This window comes from Orcinus orca, chromosome 6, assembly GCF_937001465.1.
Source record: "Orcinus orca chromosome 6, mOrcOrc1.1, whole genome shotgun sequence".
NCBI lineage: Eukaryota > Metazoa > Chordata > Mammalia > Artiodactyla > Delphinidae > Orcinus > Orcinus orca.
Genome location: NC_064564.1, coordinates 17,872,568 through 17,887,249, shown reverse-complemented (window position 1 = coordinate 17,887,249; position 14,682 = coordinate 17,872,568). Strand labels below are relative to the sequence as shown.

The 14,682-nt window shown below is 40.8% G+C and overlaps 1 protein-coding gene across 10 annotated transcripts in view; it reads left to right on the top strand.

Annotated features, from left to right (window-relative positions):
- Window positions 1-14,682, top strand: part of DOCK5 (dedicator of cytokinesis 5) — a 231,344-nt gene that overhangs the window by 79,745 nt on the left and 136,917 nt on the right. For 9 of the 10 annotated variants that reach the window (XR_004483692.2, XR_007477822.1, XR_007477821.1 and 6 more), the window contains one exon: window positions 6,071-6,111. The exons of the other annotated variant lie outside the window; for it this stretch is intronic. Coding sequence is in view for 5 of the 9 variants with exons in the window: in XM_004270673.4 (XP_004270721.1) it covers window positions 6,071-6,111 (41 nt within the window). In the remaining 4 variants the exon portion in view is untranslated. The remainder of the gene's footprint in view (window positions 1-6,070; window positions 6,112-14,682) is intronic. 10 annotated transcript variants of the gene reach the window in all.

Below are 14,682 nucleotides of genomic sequence, written 5' to 3'. Positions count from 1 at the left end.
ATTCGCCCATTGAGTGTAGTTCAGCAGGTTTTTTGACAAATGCATGCAATCATGAAACACCAGCCCAATCCAGAGATAGGACAATTCTGTCGGCCCCCCAGAATTCTCCCATGTCCCTTTGTAGTCAAATCCACGCCACCCTCAACCTTGATCTATTTTCTTTCCCTATTTTGTGCCTTTGCCTAGCCCTGGCTTACCAAGAAGTGTATGCAGTGTTTTTTTTTTTTAATGCAGTGTATTTTTAAAAAATTTTGTCATTGTCATAAATGATATAGTTTTAAAAGTGAAGTCATTTCTACAAAGTTTATAATGAAAAACAACAGTCCTTTGCCAATTCCTCTTGGTTTCTGATTCCATTTTCAGCTCCTTCAGCCAATTTTGTGATATATGCCTTTTTCATTTCTAAATAACTATGCTTCTATTACTTGCTATTTCCATTTTTATTTTTATTTATTCACTGCTCTTTATGGAAGGTAAGGATTTTGTTCTCTTATACTCCTCACCAAGCACACATATACCTATTTGTCCCTAATGGAGCTCTCCCAATATAGATATATCATAATTTTTGTTTGTTTGTTTATTTATTTTTTGTGGCACGCGGGCCTCTCACTGTTGTGGCCTCTCCCGTTGTGGAGCGCAGGCTCAGCGGCCATGACTCACGAGCCCAGCTGCTCCGCGGGATGTGGGATCCTCCCGGACCGGGGCACGAACCTGCGTCCCCTGCATCGGTAGGCGGACTCCCAACCACTGCGCCACCAGGGAAGCCCTGTTGTTTTAAAGATAGTTATTATTTAGATTATTATGCCCGTGGGCTATAAGCAAGCAGAACCTATCCATGTACCTTGATAACATTTCCTTTCTTGAATACTAGGTTTTTCTAGAGGTGTTATTTCTTTTTTCTTGGTTCTCTGTGGACCTACCTCGATTTCATAGCCAGACTTTCTGACAGAATCATTTGCCTCCCTCTAATATGTTCAGACAGATGAGATAATTTCACAGCTCCATTTTTTTCCTTGGATTTGTTCCTCATGGAATCCTCTGTCCTCTGCCTTCAGTTTGGTCTGGATGCTCTCTGGGCCAGTTCCAGGGCTTCTTTCTGAGATCTCCATCAGCTGCATCTGGGTCAGAAAAATAGAAACTCAACAGGTATGTCAGCAGAGCTAGGGCTAACATGCATGTGTGTATAAATATAGATGAACACCTCTATGAATTTTGACCTCTCTACGCATTTTAAAAGTCATGAGTGCATGGGGATACCTTCAATTCCAACTCAGCATCACAGGGTTCATTCTAGTATTTTCGCTTTCTGTACTTGTAACCCCCTGCTGTGACAGCAGGAAGCCGGGCTTCCACTACTTCTAATATGTTTGCGTATTTGATCAATTCCCCTGCGTGTAGCCCCTCCCCCTCTTCATTACCACCTTCTCCCGCGTGGACGGCTTCCTCACCTCTGATAACCCGTGGCAGTCCACCCCCGCCCCAAGTCCCATGTGGATGGCCTTCTCCTCACCCCACTCAGGCTCTAACGCCTCATGTGAGCCCCGCACGCTCACGTGGATACACACCTTGTTCTGCTTGGGCTCTGACAACCCATGCCAGCCTGGTCCCGTGTGTATCCTCCCAGCCACACCTTTGCAGATGCCTAAGTTGCCCCATCCCACCTAATAGCTCAGGGCTCCCTTGTTCAGGATGGGAAGCAGAAGACCAAATAGGTCTCCTGACTCTGTCTCCTATTCCCGAGTGTTTTTCTTTTTTCAGTCTTCTCCTACCAAAGAAGAATACCATCCACTCATTTGCTTACACCCAGGACCTAAGTGCCCTTGAGTATTTGCCTTTCTTTCCCCAGTTAATGGCTAGTCCCAGCTAAATCACGAGCGACTCTTATCGATTCCAAATAGGTCCTCCGTCTTTGTATCTCTCCCCGTTTTCGTTGTACCTGCCCGTCTCCTCACTGGTGTCCTTTCTCCACCGTGTGTCACCTCGACAATCCATTCTTCTAGAGCAGCCAGCATGATCTTTTAAAGTGTGAGGCATGATGTCATTTAGAACCTTCCAGGGGATTCCCCTTGTGCTTAGGCTAAAACCCCAGTTCCTCCATGGTCCATGATACCTATGTGTGTGGTGCATGGTAGCATCACCAGGGGAACTTTTTAGAAGCATGGGCCCCCCCCTGAGTCCAGTTAAATCAAGAGTATTGGGGATGTGGCCCAGGCATCGGTATTTTGAATCTAATAGGCAGTCAGGACCCAGAATCATGCCTCCCTCTGACCACCTTCTTGTTGCTGTCTCCTCTTTCGTGACTGGTTCCATTTAGCTTCTCACAGTGGCCTTTCCTTGGTCACCTTATGTGACATCATGTCCCATGTTTACTAATCATTTTCTGCCATGTGCTCTCCTTGAGTGCTTCTTCCTAGCACTGTCATTCTCTGAGATCATCATATAGCTATATATATATGTATTTATTTTACATTAGAGTGTAATCTTCATGATAACTCTTGCTCTCCACTGCATCGTGGTATTTAAACTAGTGCTTGATAAATATTTGTTGAATGGTTGCATGTAGAGGGGGCAGAGAGCCGAGTAAGGGACCTGTCCTATGGGAGCCAGGAAGTGGGCAGTGGCCAGAGATACATCTGGACAGGTGAGGTGAAATGGAGCAGGTGGTGGAGTCTTGGCTGATGGAGATGATCTGAGAAACCAGGTAAAGTAAGCGACTTTGACACTGGAATTAGAGACTCTCTGATATTTTTAAATGGGAGAGGACAGATTTTTATTCTGGAATGGGACAGTCCCAGGAAAACAGAAATGACTTTTCCTGAACCGAAGAGCAACCCTTAGCGTAGAATCACTTTTGATGTTCCACGTGGTTGCTGGAAGCTTACTTTTTGAGATGGTCATTTCACCTAATTATAAGTGAGACTAGTCCTCTGGACTCACCATCCCCCCACCATTTCCTCACTTAAGAAAGCATCTGAGAGTCTGACCGGTTCACACAACTCATTGATTGTAGCTGCTTGCTGATATGCATTCAGTAGCATACCATATTTAACTGTAATTATCTTGCTTTAAATGTTGGGATTAATTGGAAAATCATGTTCTTGCTTGTATCACAACCCTGGTTGGTAATGTGGAAATGAGCAAACCTACTCTTGAACTATTACTAATCCCTTGCATTTAAGCTATTGAATTTATGGAGTCCTGACAGTTTATGATGAAAACTCCAGAAATAGACAGTGTTCTGCTACTACCTAATGCCAAGGAACATGAGCGTTCACTTTTGTAAAATTCAGCGTCATAATTTTGAGCCTTTAGATAGGGGTTATGCACACACCACAATTCTAGAGAAGACTTAGGAGGTTAAAAAAAAAAAGTTTTCAAAAACGACAGGTTTCGGAAGTATAATTCTGTGATGGACAGCTGTGCAAAAACATTATTGACAAAAGTACAGATAAATTCCCCTCTGAAAGTGGACCCAGTCTGTGTTGTAACATCTTGGGTTTATAGGACATAGAGAGATGAAAACTGCTTGGAAGAGACTAAAGTCTTGTTTCTCAGCTTGCCTCCCCCTCCCCAGCCCAGGATGGAGTTGAAGCCATTTATTCACGCAAAAGTCATTTTACTTTTTTAAAATAAGTTTATTTTATTTTATTTTTTATTTTTGTCTGTGTTGGGTCTCTGTTGCTGTGCGCAGGCTTTTCTAGTTGCGGTGCGCGGGCTTCTCATTGCCGTGGCTTCTCTTGTTGCGGAGCACGGGCTCTAGGTGTGCGGGCTTCATTAGTTGCGGCTAGTGGGCTCAGTAGTTGTGGCTCGCGAGCCCTTGAATGTAGGCTCAGTACCTGTGGCACACGGGCTTAGCTGTTCCGCGGCATGTAGGATCTTCCCGGACCAGGGCTCGAACCCGTGTCCCCTGCATTGGCAGGCGGATTCTTAACCACTGCGCCACCAGGGAAGTCCCGCGGAAGTCATTTTCATGTGTTAGCAGAACCAAGCAAGTGTGTATAGATGGGTGAAGACTCTTGAGGCCTGGGAGAATTGTTTGGTGTGGGTATAACTGGATCTCGCGTGCATTTTGGCATCTTAAATTGGGAGCAGTGTTTTCCTGTTCAGATATCTTTTTGTCAACCATGGGCCTTGATGCAAACCTATAACCAGTTCACAGCATAGTACCCCATTCTAACTGGTAAAAAAATAGCAAAATCCTTAACATGTGTGAATACTGACAGTTTAAAAATTTGTGAAAATATTAATAAATCCATGCTCAAAGAAGGTAAATTCAACTCTCTGCTTTAACATATCCAAAACAGATTGCGTGTCCAGTGTTGGATGGTTTCATATAGAACAAATTACAAGAGAGTTCTAGAATGCTGTTAACAGCTGCCTGAAATATTTTTTTAATTTATTTTTTTATAGAAGTGTAGTTGATTTACAATGTTGTGTTAGCTTCTGGTCTACAGCAAAGTGATTCAGTTATATATGTTCTTTTTTGTATTCTTTTCCATTATAGTTTATTACAGGATATCGGATATAGTTCCCTGTGCTATACAGTAGGATCTTGTTGTTTATCCATTCTCTATATAGTAGTTTGCTAATCCCAAACTCCCAATCCATCACTTCCCCCTCCCCCTCCCCCTTGGCAACCACAGGTCTGTTCTCTATGTCTGTGAGTCTGTTTCTGTTTCGTAGATAGGTTTATTTGTGTCGTATTTTAGATTCCACATATAACTTAGTATGATCATCTTTAGGTCCATCCATGTTAATGCATTATGGCTGAGTAGTATTCCATTGTATATATGTACCACATTTTCTTTATCCATTCATTTGTTGGTGGACATTTAGGTCGTTTCCATGTCTTGGCTATTGTAAGTAGTGCTGCTATGAACATGGGAGTGTGTGTATATTTTCCAGTTACATAATAGTTTTGTCCAGAAATATGATGCCTAAAGTTTTCATTACAGCCTGCGTCTGCTCACTGTGTGTGTATGGCTACTTTACACATCTGGACCACGGACAACAGGGTTTACTTAAGCAAGATGACCACACTGATGCCTCATGGGCATGGGGAATGAGGAAAATTATTACAGTGAATTACCTATAGTAGGTGTTCAATAAATATTTTGTATACAATATCTGTTTATGGACAGATTAGATTAGTATACTCCCTTTACAAGATAGAGGGTGGGAAACACATCCATAGGAATATGTGTATTTTTTTTTTTTTTTTTTTTGGTACGCGGGCCTCTCACTGCCGTGGCCTCTCCCGTTGCGGAGCACAGGCTCCGGACGCGCAGGCTCAGCGGCCATGGCTCACGGGCCCAGCCGTTCCGCGGCACGTGGGATCTTCCCGGACCGGGGCACGAACCCGCGTCCCCTGCATCGGCAGGCGGACTCCCAACCACTGTGCCACCAGGGAAGCCCGATCGGAATTTTTAAAAGGAAGTTAAAGACTTTACTTAAAGCCTTGTTAAGCAAACACATAAAATCTTTTCATTGTAGGGGGTATTGTAGCATTGCCAAGAATTGTTTAAAATGTTGTTTCATTATTTATTTCAGTTTGTTTTTAGGTGTAAATATTTATACGTATAAGGTTTGCTACTCCGATTTAAAATTGTTCCAGAATATTGGTTCTTAACTTGGGAACTTGGGGAGGAGGGAAGTGGGAGTAGGAGAGAAGGCGAGAGGGAGAGAATATATATAAATTATTTTAAAATATCTATTTTGATAGTATAATCTATCGTAATAGGATAAGGTGACTTTCAGAATGTATATAAATGGATGAAAGTTCATATTCATTTATACAAAAACATGCATTGAATGCTGGGAGGTATTAAGGTGTTGAGAGGTTGGGCTGCCTTCTGTCTTGTTTGTTTTTTTGTTGTTCTATCCTTTCTCCAAAGGAGTAGGGATGAGGCATGGTTCTAAGTGAACTTTAAATCCTTTAGTTATCAAGAGAATAAAGCTCTGAAGTAGATCTAGATTCCATCCCAGTATCCTAAGATGAGGACGTATATTGCTAATGTCTTTATATTGTCCCAGATAACAAAAGATTTTGTGTTCTCTTCTACCCTGACAGGTTGGTACAGAGGATATACCCTCCAAAATAAATCTAAAAAGGTATGGTTTATCGTTTTAGTTTGAAATCTGTGTGCTGGTTTTGTGTGGTCGTATCTGATTCCATTATCTGCTGTCTGTAGACCTAGTTTGCTTTCTCTTTGACGGCTAGTCTTTAGATTTGAAAGCAAATTCTCTGACCTTGGCCATATTTCCCACCAGCCAACTCAAGGATAAAGGCCGGAGGTGAATTTGACACCCCAGGTAGGGCCTCTGCGGACTTCTTGCTACTGGTTCCCTCAAGCTGAGCCGTAGGGTCACACAGGGACATTGCTCTGTTCTGCGGGGGGACGTGGGCTTCTCCCTTTATCCTTTAGTTCCAGTGCTGAAATCTCAGAACCAGAGGGTCTCCCCATTTCCCCTTGACTCTTTCCTTTATTAAAAAATGGTTAAATCAGAATAGTAGTTTTCAAACTGAAATCAGTAGAGTGGGTTATGACCAACATTTTCTTTAAAAACAACACTGAAAAATAGAGAATAGAATGCGACGGTAAGTAGTGTTTCAGGAAACTTTTGTGTTAGGTATATATTTTACAGTATTTTATGGATTTTTCATTCTATTTTATGATAGTAGTGCTGGGTTGCTGTCTCATCACGGGCAAAGAGTTTGAAAAATACTGACCCTCGTGGGTTCCTTTTGGCAGTGCCAAAACTGCTAATCATCAGGCTATAGAAAATCTGTGAGTTAGGTTAATACCCCCTCAGTGTATTTTAGGTCAGGTCAGCACTTTTCCTGTGACACTGCACGTTGGGACAGCATAGCCTGTCAGCACTTTTCTTTTGAAAAGAACAAAGTGGATAGGGTCGTACTATTTCACAGTTAGTTCACATGCAAAATAGTGAATTGGGAGGGGTGAGAGGAACATTTCAGAATTTATCAACAGCTAAGGAAAAAAAACAAAAACAAAAAAACCCCTCACAAATCCACAGGTTTAACTCTTCAGTTGTGGCACAGTACAGAAGTGATGCTAACACACAGTCTCAAGAGCTACGGGCCCAGAAAAACACTTTCCCACAAGGTGTAGGGCCATTTAAAACCAGGACTGTCCTGGACTTCCCTGGTGGTCCAGTGGTTAAGGCTCTGTGCTTCCAGTGCAGCAGGCTTGGGTTCGATTTCTGGTCAGGGAGCTAAGATCCCATGTGCTGCGTGGTACACCCAAAAAAACCCAAAAAACAGGACAGTCCTACTCAAGCTTTCTATGTTGTTGACTCTCAGATAGCACTCAGTATTTGCACATGTGTGTGTACACACACAGTTTATTAACTGTGACGGGTTACTAATCTACCCAAATAAAGGCGTATTTGCTTTTTTTTTTTTCTTTTTTTTTTCTTTTTTAACATCTTTATTGGAGTATAATTGCTTTACAATGGTATGTTAGTTTCAGCTTCACAACAAAATGAATCAGTTATATATATACATATATTCCCATATCTCTCCCTGCTTGCGTCACCCTCCCTCCCACCCTCCCTATCCCACCCCCCCAGGCGGTCACAAAGCACCGAGCTGATCTCCCTGTGCTATGCGGCTGCTTCCCACTAGCTATCTACCTTACGTTTGGTAGTGTATATATGTCCATGCCTCTTTATCGCTTTGTCACCGTTTACCCTTCCCCCTCCCCATAGCCTCAAGTCCATTCTCTAGTAAGTCTGTGTCTTTATTCCTGTTTCACCCCTAGGTTTTTCATGACATTTTTTTTTTTTAAATTCCATATATATGTGTTAGCATACGGTATTTGTCTCTCTCTTTCTGACTTACTTCACTCTGTATGACAGACTCTAAGTCTATCCACCTCATTACAAATAGCTCAATTTCATCTCTTTTTATGGCTGAGTAATATTCCATTGTATATATGTGCCACATCTTCTTTATCCATTCATCCGATGATGGACACTTAGGTTGTTTCCATCTCTGGGCTATTGTAAATAGAGCTGCAATGAACATTTTAGTACATGACTCTTTTTGAATTATGGTTTTCTCAGGGTATATGCCCAGTAGTGGGATTGCTGGGTCATATGGTAGTTCTATTTGTAGCTTTTTAAGGAACCTCCATACTGTTCTCCACAGTGGCTGTACCAATTTACATTCCCACCAACAGTGTAAGAGGGTTCCCTTTTCTCCACACCCTCTCCAGCATTTATTGTTTCTAGATTTTTTGATGATGGCCATTCTGACTGGTGTGAGATGATATCTCATTGTAGTTTTGATTTGCATTTCTCTAATGATTAGTGATGTTGAGCATTCTTTCATGTGTTTGTTGGCACTCTGTATATCTTCTTTGGAGAAATGTCTATTTAGGTCTTCTGCCCATTTTTGGATTGGGTTGTTTGTTTTTCTGTTATTAAGCTGCATGAGCTGCTTATAAATTTTGGAGATTAATCCTTTGTCAGTTGCTTCATTTGCAAATATTTTCTCCCATTCTGAGGGTTGTCTTTTGGTCTTCTTTATGGTTTCCTTTGCTGCGCAAAAGCTTTTAAGTTTCATTAGGTCCCATTTGTTTACTTTTGTTTTTATTTCCATTTCTCTAGGAGGTGGGTCAAAAAGGACCTTGCTGTGATTTATGTCATAGAGTGTTCTGCCTATGTTTTCCTCTAAGAGTTTGATAGTTTCTGGCCTTACATTTAGGTCTTTAATCCATTTTGAGCTTATTTTTGTGTATGGTGTTAGGGAGTGATCTAATCTCATACTTTTACATGTAGCTGTCCAGTTTTCCCAGCACCACTTATTGAATAGGCTGTCCTTTCTCCACTGTACATTTCTGCCTCCTTTGTCAAAGATAAGGTGACCATATGTGCGTGGGTTTATCTCTGGGCTTTCTATCCTGTTCCATTGATTTATCTTTCTGTTTTTGTGCCAGTACCATACCGTCTTGATAACTGTAGCTTTGTAGTATAGTCTGAAGTCAGGGAGCCTGATTCCTCCAGTTCCTTCTTTCGTTCTCAAGATTGTTTTGGCTATTCGGGGTCTTTTGTGTTTCCATACAAATTGTGAAATTTTTTGTTCTAGTTCTGTGAAAAATGCCAGTGGTAGTTTGATAGGGATTGCATTGAATCTATAGATTGCTTTGGGTAGTAGAGTCATTTTCACAATGCTGATTCTTCCAATCCAAGAACATGGTATATCTCTCCATCTATTTGTATCATCTTTAATTTCTTTCATCAGTGTCTTATAATTTTCTGCATACAGATCTTTTGTCTCCTTAGGTAGGTTTATTCCTAGATATTTTATTCTTTTTGTTGCAGTGGTAAATGGGAGTGTTTTCTTGATTTCACTTTCAGATTTTTCATCATTAGTATATAGGAATGCCAGAGATTTCTGTGCATTAATTTTGTATCCTGCCACTTTACCAAATTCATTGATTAGCTCTAGTAGTTTTCTGGTAGCATCTTTAGGGTTCTCTGTGTATAGGATCATGTCATCTGCAAACAGTGACAGCTTTACTTCTTCTTTTCCGATTTGGATTCCTTTTATTTCCTTTTCTTCTCTGCTTGCTGTGGCTAAAACTTCCAAAACTATGTTGAATAAGAGTGGTGAGAGTGGGCAACCTTGTCTTGTTCCTGATCTTAGTGGAAATGCTTTCAGTTTTTCACCATTGAGGATGATGTTTGCTGTGGGCTTGTCATATATGGCCTTTATTATGTTGAGGAAAGTTCCCTCTATGCCTACTTTCTGCAGGGTTTTTATCATAAATGGGTGTTGAATTTTGTCAAAAGCTTTCTCTGCATCTATTGAGATGATCATATGGTTTTTCTCCTTCAGTTTGTTAATATGGTTTATCACATTGATAGATTTGCGTATATTGAAGAATCCTTGCATTCCTGGAATAAACCCCACTTGATCATGGTGTATGATCCTTTTAATGTGCTGTTGGATTCTGTTTGCTAGTATTTTGTTGAGGATTTTTGCATCTATGTTCATCAGTGATATTGGCCTGTAGTTTTCTTTCTTTGTGACATCCTTGTCTGGTTTTGGTATCAAGGTGATGGTGGCCTCGTAGAAGGAGTTTGGGAGTGTTCCTCCCTCTGCTATATTTTGGAAGAGTTTGAGAAGGATAGGTGTTAGCTCTTCTCTAAATGTTTGATAGAATTCGCCTGTGAAGCCATCTGGTCCTGGGCTTTTCTTTGTTGGAAGATTTTTAATCACAGTTTCAATTTCAGTGCTTGTGATTGGTCTGTTCATATTTTCTATTTCTTCCTGATTCAGTCTTGGCAGGTTGTGCATGTATAAGAATTTGTCCATTTCTTCCAGATTGTCCATTTTATTGGCATAGAGTTGCTTGTAGTAATCTCTCATGATCTCTTTTATTTCTGCAGTGTCAGTTGTTACCTCTCCTTTTTCATTTCTAATTCTATTGATTTGAGTCTTCTCCCTTTTTTTCTTGATGAGTCTGGCTAGTGGTTTATCTATTTTGTTTATCTTCTCAAAGAACCAGCTTTTAGTTTTATTGATCTTTGCTATTGTTTCCTTCATTTCTTTTTCATTTATTTCCGATCTGATTTTTATGATTTCTTTCCTTCTGCTAGCTTTGGGGTTTTTTTGTTCTTCTTTCTCTAATTGCTTGAGGTACAAGGTTAGGTTGTTTATTCGAGATGTTTCCTGCTTCTTAAGGTGGGCTTGTATTGCTATAAACTTCCCCCTTAGAACTGCTTTTGCTGCATCCCACAGGTTTTGGGTCGTTGTGTCTCCATTGTCATTTGTTTCTAGGTATTTTTTGATTTCCTCTTTGATTTCTTCAGTGATCACTTCATTATTAAGTAGTGTATTGTTTAGCCTCCATGTGTTTGTATTTTTTACAGATCTTTTCCTGTAATTGATATCTAGTCTCATGGCGTTGTGGTCAGAAAAGATACTTGATACAATTTCAATTTTCTTAAATTTACCAAGGCTTGATTTGTGACCCAAGATATGATCTATCCTGGAGAATGTTCCATGAGCACTTGAGAAAAATGTGTATTCTGTTGTTTTTGGATGGAATGTCCTATAAATATCAATTAAGTCCATCTTGTTTAATGTATCATTTAAAGCTTGTGTTTCCTTATTTATTTTCATTTTGGATGATCTGTCCATTGGTGAAAGTGGGGTGTTAAAGTCCCCTACTATGAATGTGTTACTGTCGATTTCCCCTTTTATGGTTGTCAGTATTTGCCTTATGTATTGAGGTGCTCCTATGTTGGGTGCATAAATATTTACAATTGTTATATCTTCCTCTTGGATCGATCCCTTGATCATTATGTAGTGTCCTTCTTTGTCTCTTCTAATAGTCTTTGTTTTAAAGTCTATTTTGTCTGATATGAGAATTGCTACTCCAGCTTTCTTTTGGTTTGCATTTGCATGAAATACCTTTTTCCATCCCCTTACTTTCAGTCTGTATGTGTCTCTAGGTCTGAAGTGGGTCTCTTGTAGACAGCAAATATATGGGTCTTGTTTTTGTATCCATTCAGCCAATCTGTGTCTTTTGGTGGGAGCATTTAGTCCATTTACATTTAAGGTAATTATCGATATGTGTGTTCCTATTCCCATTTTCTTAATTGTTTTGGGTTCGTTATTGTAGGTCCTTTCCTTCTTTTGTGTTTCTTGCCTAGAGAAGTTCCTTTAGCAGTTGTTGTAGAGCTGGTTTGGTGGTGCTGAACTCTCTCAGCTTTTGCTTGTCTGTAAAGGTTTTAATTTCTCCATCAAATCTGAATGAGATCCTTGCTGGGTAGAGTAATCTTGGTTGCAGGTTTTTCTCCTTCAACACTTTCAATATGTCCTGCCACTCCCTTCTGGCTTGCAGAGTTTCTGCTGAAAGATCAGCTGTTAACCTTATGGGGATTCCCTTGTGTGTTATTTGTTGTTTTTCCCTTGCTGCTTTTAATATGTTTTCTTTGTATTTAATTTTTGACAGTTTGATTAATATGTGTCTTGGCGTATTTCTCCTTGGATTTATCCTGTATGGGACTCTCTGTGCTTCCTGGACTTGATTAACTATTTCCTTTCCCATATTAGGGAAGTTTTCAACTATAATCTCTTCAAATATTTTCTCAGTCCCTTTCTTTTTCTCTTCTTCTTCTGGAACCCCTATAATTCGAATGTTGGTGCGTTTAATGTTGTCCCAGAGGTCTCTGAGACTGTCCTCAGTTCTTTTCATTCTTTTTTCTTTATTCTGCTCTGCAGTAGTTATTTCCACTATTTTATCTTCCAGGTCACTTATCCGTTCTTCTGCCTCAGTTATTCTGCTATTGATCCCATCTAGAGTACTTTTAATTTCATTTATTGTGTTGTTCATCGTTGCTTGTTTCATCTTTAGTTCTTCTAGGTCCTTGTTAACTGATTCTTGCAATTTGTCCATTCTGTTGTCCATTCTATCTCCAAGATTTCGGATCAACCTTACTATCATTATTCTGAATTCTTTTTCAGGTAGACTGCCTATTTCCTCTTCATTTGTTAGGTCTGGTGGGTTTTTATCTTGCTCCTTCATCTGCTGTGTGTTTTTCTGTCTTTTCATTTTGCTTATCTTACTGTGTTTGGGGTCTCCTTTTTTGCAGGCTGAAGGTTCGTAGTTCCTGTTGTTTTTTGTGTCTGTCCCCAGTGGCTAAGGTTGGTTCAGTGGGTTGTGTAGGCTTCCTGGTGGAGGGTACTAGTGCCTGTGTTCTGGTGGATGAGGCTGGATCTTGTCTTTCTGGTGGGCAGGTCCACGTCTGGTGGTGTGTTTTGGGGTGTCTGTAGACTTATTATGATTTTGGGCAGCTTCTCTGCTAATGGGTGGGGTTGTGTTCCTGTCTTGCTAGTTGTTTGGCATAGGATGTCCAGCACTGTAGCTTGCTGGTCGTTGAGTGAAGCTGGGTGCTGGCGTTGAGATGGAGATCTCTGGGAGATTTTTGCTGTTTGATATTATGTGCAGCTGGGAGGCCTCTTGTGGACCAGTGTCCTGAAGTTGGCTCTCCCACCTCAGAGGCACAGCACTGACTCCTGGCTGCAGCACCAAGAGCCTTTCATCCACAGGGCTCCTTAATTTGGGATGATCCGTTGTCTATTCAGGTATTCCACAGATGCAGGGTATATCAAGTTGATTGTGGAGCTTTAATCCGCTGCTTCTGAGGCTGCTGGGAGAGATTTCCCTTTCTCTTCTTTGTTCTTACAGTTCCCAGGGGCTCAGCTTTGGATTTGGCCCCGCCTGTGCGTGTAGGTCGCCTGAGGGCGTCTGTTCTTTGCTCAGACAGGACGGGGTTTAAGGAGCCGCTGATTCGGAGGCTCTGGCTCACCCAGGCCGGCGTGACATTGCAGCCTGAGGCGCGCCGTGCGTTCTCCCGGGGGAGCCGTCCCTGGATCCCGGGACCCTGGCAGTGGTGGGCTGCCGCGTATTTGCTTTTAATGCAGGTATCAACTCCCACAATTTTGATCCTTTTATCCCTCCCCAAATCCTGAGGCTGAATTTTTCTACCCACAGTTAGATGCTTGTGTCCCATGTCTTCATTTTCAGCTTAATTATAATGAAAACAATGATAAATTATTTGATTAAATGAATAATCTCTTGCTGACTTTAGTTTCCCCAAGCTTTCATATAAGGACCTAAGATAGCAGACGTGCTGGCGTGAATGAGAGCATGATAGGACCAAAGCAGAAGACCTTTTCTTCTGGGATGCTTGTTCACTAGAGAACCTCGTTTACAGCCACCTCTGCTTCTTGGTTTGGGTTTAACCGTATAGTGTTTATTTTACTCATAATTATGGAGGTGGTAGTTATTTTTCAAAGCATGAATAGAGTGAACAATTTTGAAGTTCTCAATTTCTTCAGGAGCAGCAATACTTAATGTCGCTTAATTACCAATCCTTTAAAAAAAAAGTTAATTTTAAAACATAAACAAAAATCCACTCTCAGATACATCATCTGAACTTTAAGATCCAAAGGAATTTTTTAACTGGTGAATGTGAATTGTGTTGAAACAAGGCCCCAGACCACAGTTTTCCCTTTCAGAGAGTCTACAGTCTGTAAGAATCTTTTCGGAACATCTCTAAGGTATCCTGTGATACATCAGAACCCATCTGTTGTCTGCTTTGGAAAGTGGGTGGATGGGGTGCTTCACTAAGATCTAAATGACAAGGTCTCGGTGTGTTTTAAAGTTTTTTGAAACCCTTTTAAACTTCCAATCTCACTCTTGAAAAGAATTATTTCAGTAAGAGCTTTTCTTAGTTCTTGATAGCTAAACTTTGTAGTTCAGTGAAATAATAGTACAAACAAGGGCCATGCATTTCCTTGTTGACTTATAAGTTGAAATATCTTTGTAGTAGGAAAAACAGGGAATTCCAAGTCAGCTGTCATGAATTATGCTCAACTTTGACACCCCTTCGTTAGGGAATCCAGCCTAGTTGAAATGCTATTCCTAATGCTATTTCCTTGTTTGCCAGGCTTTAGGGGAAGAGCTATTTGAAAAGCCTATTGTTTTAATGGAAATTTTTGGTGTTATTTACAAGCAGACCTAACCGGTTAGAGTGGTGATAAAACATGCTAGTGGTTTTACAAATGGAAGAAGCCAAGAGCTTTGCAGAAACTGATTATTGATCCTGGCAGGATTATGGAATTCTAGATAAGGGCAATAT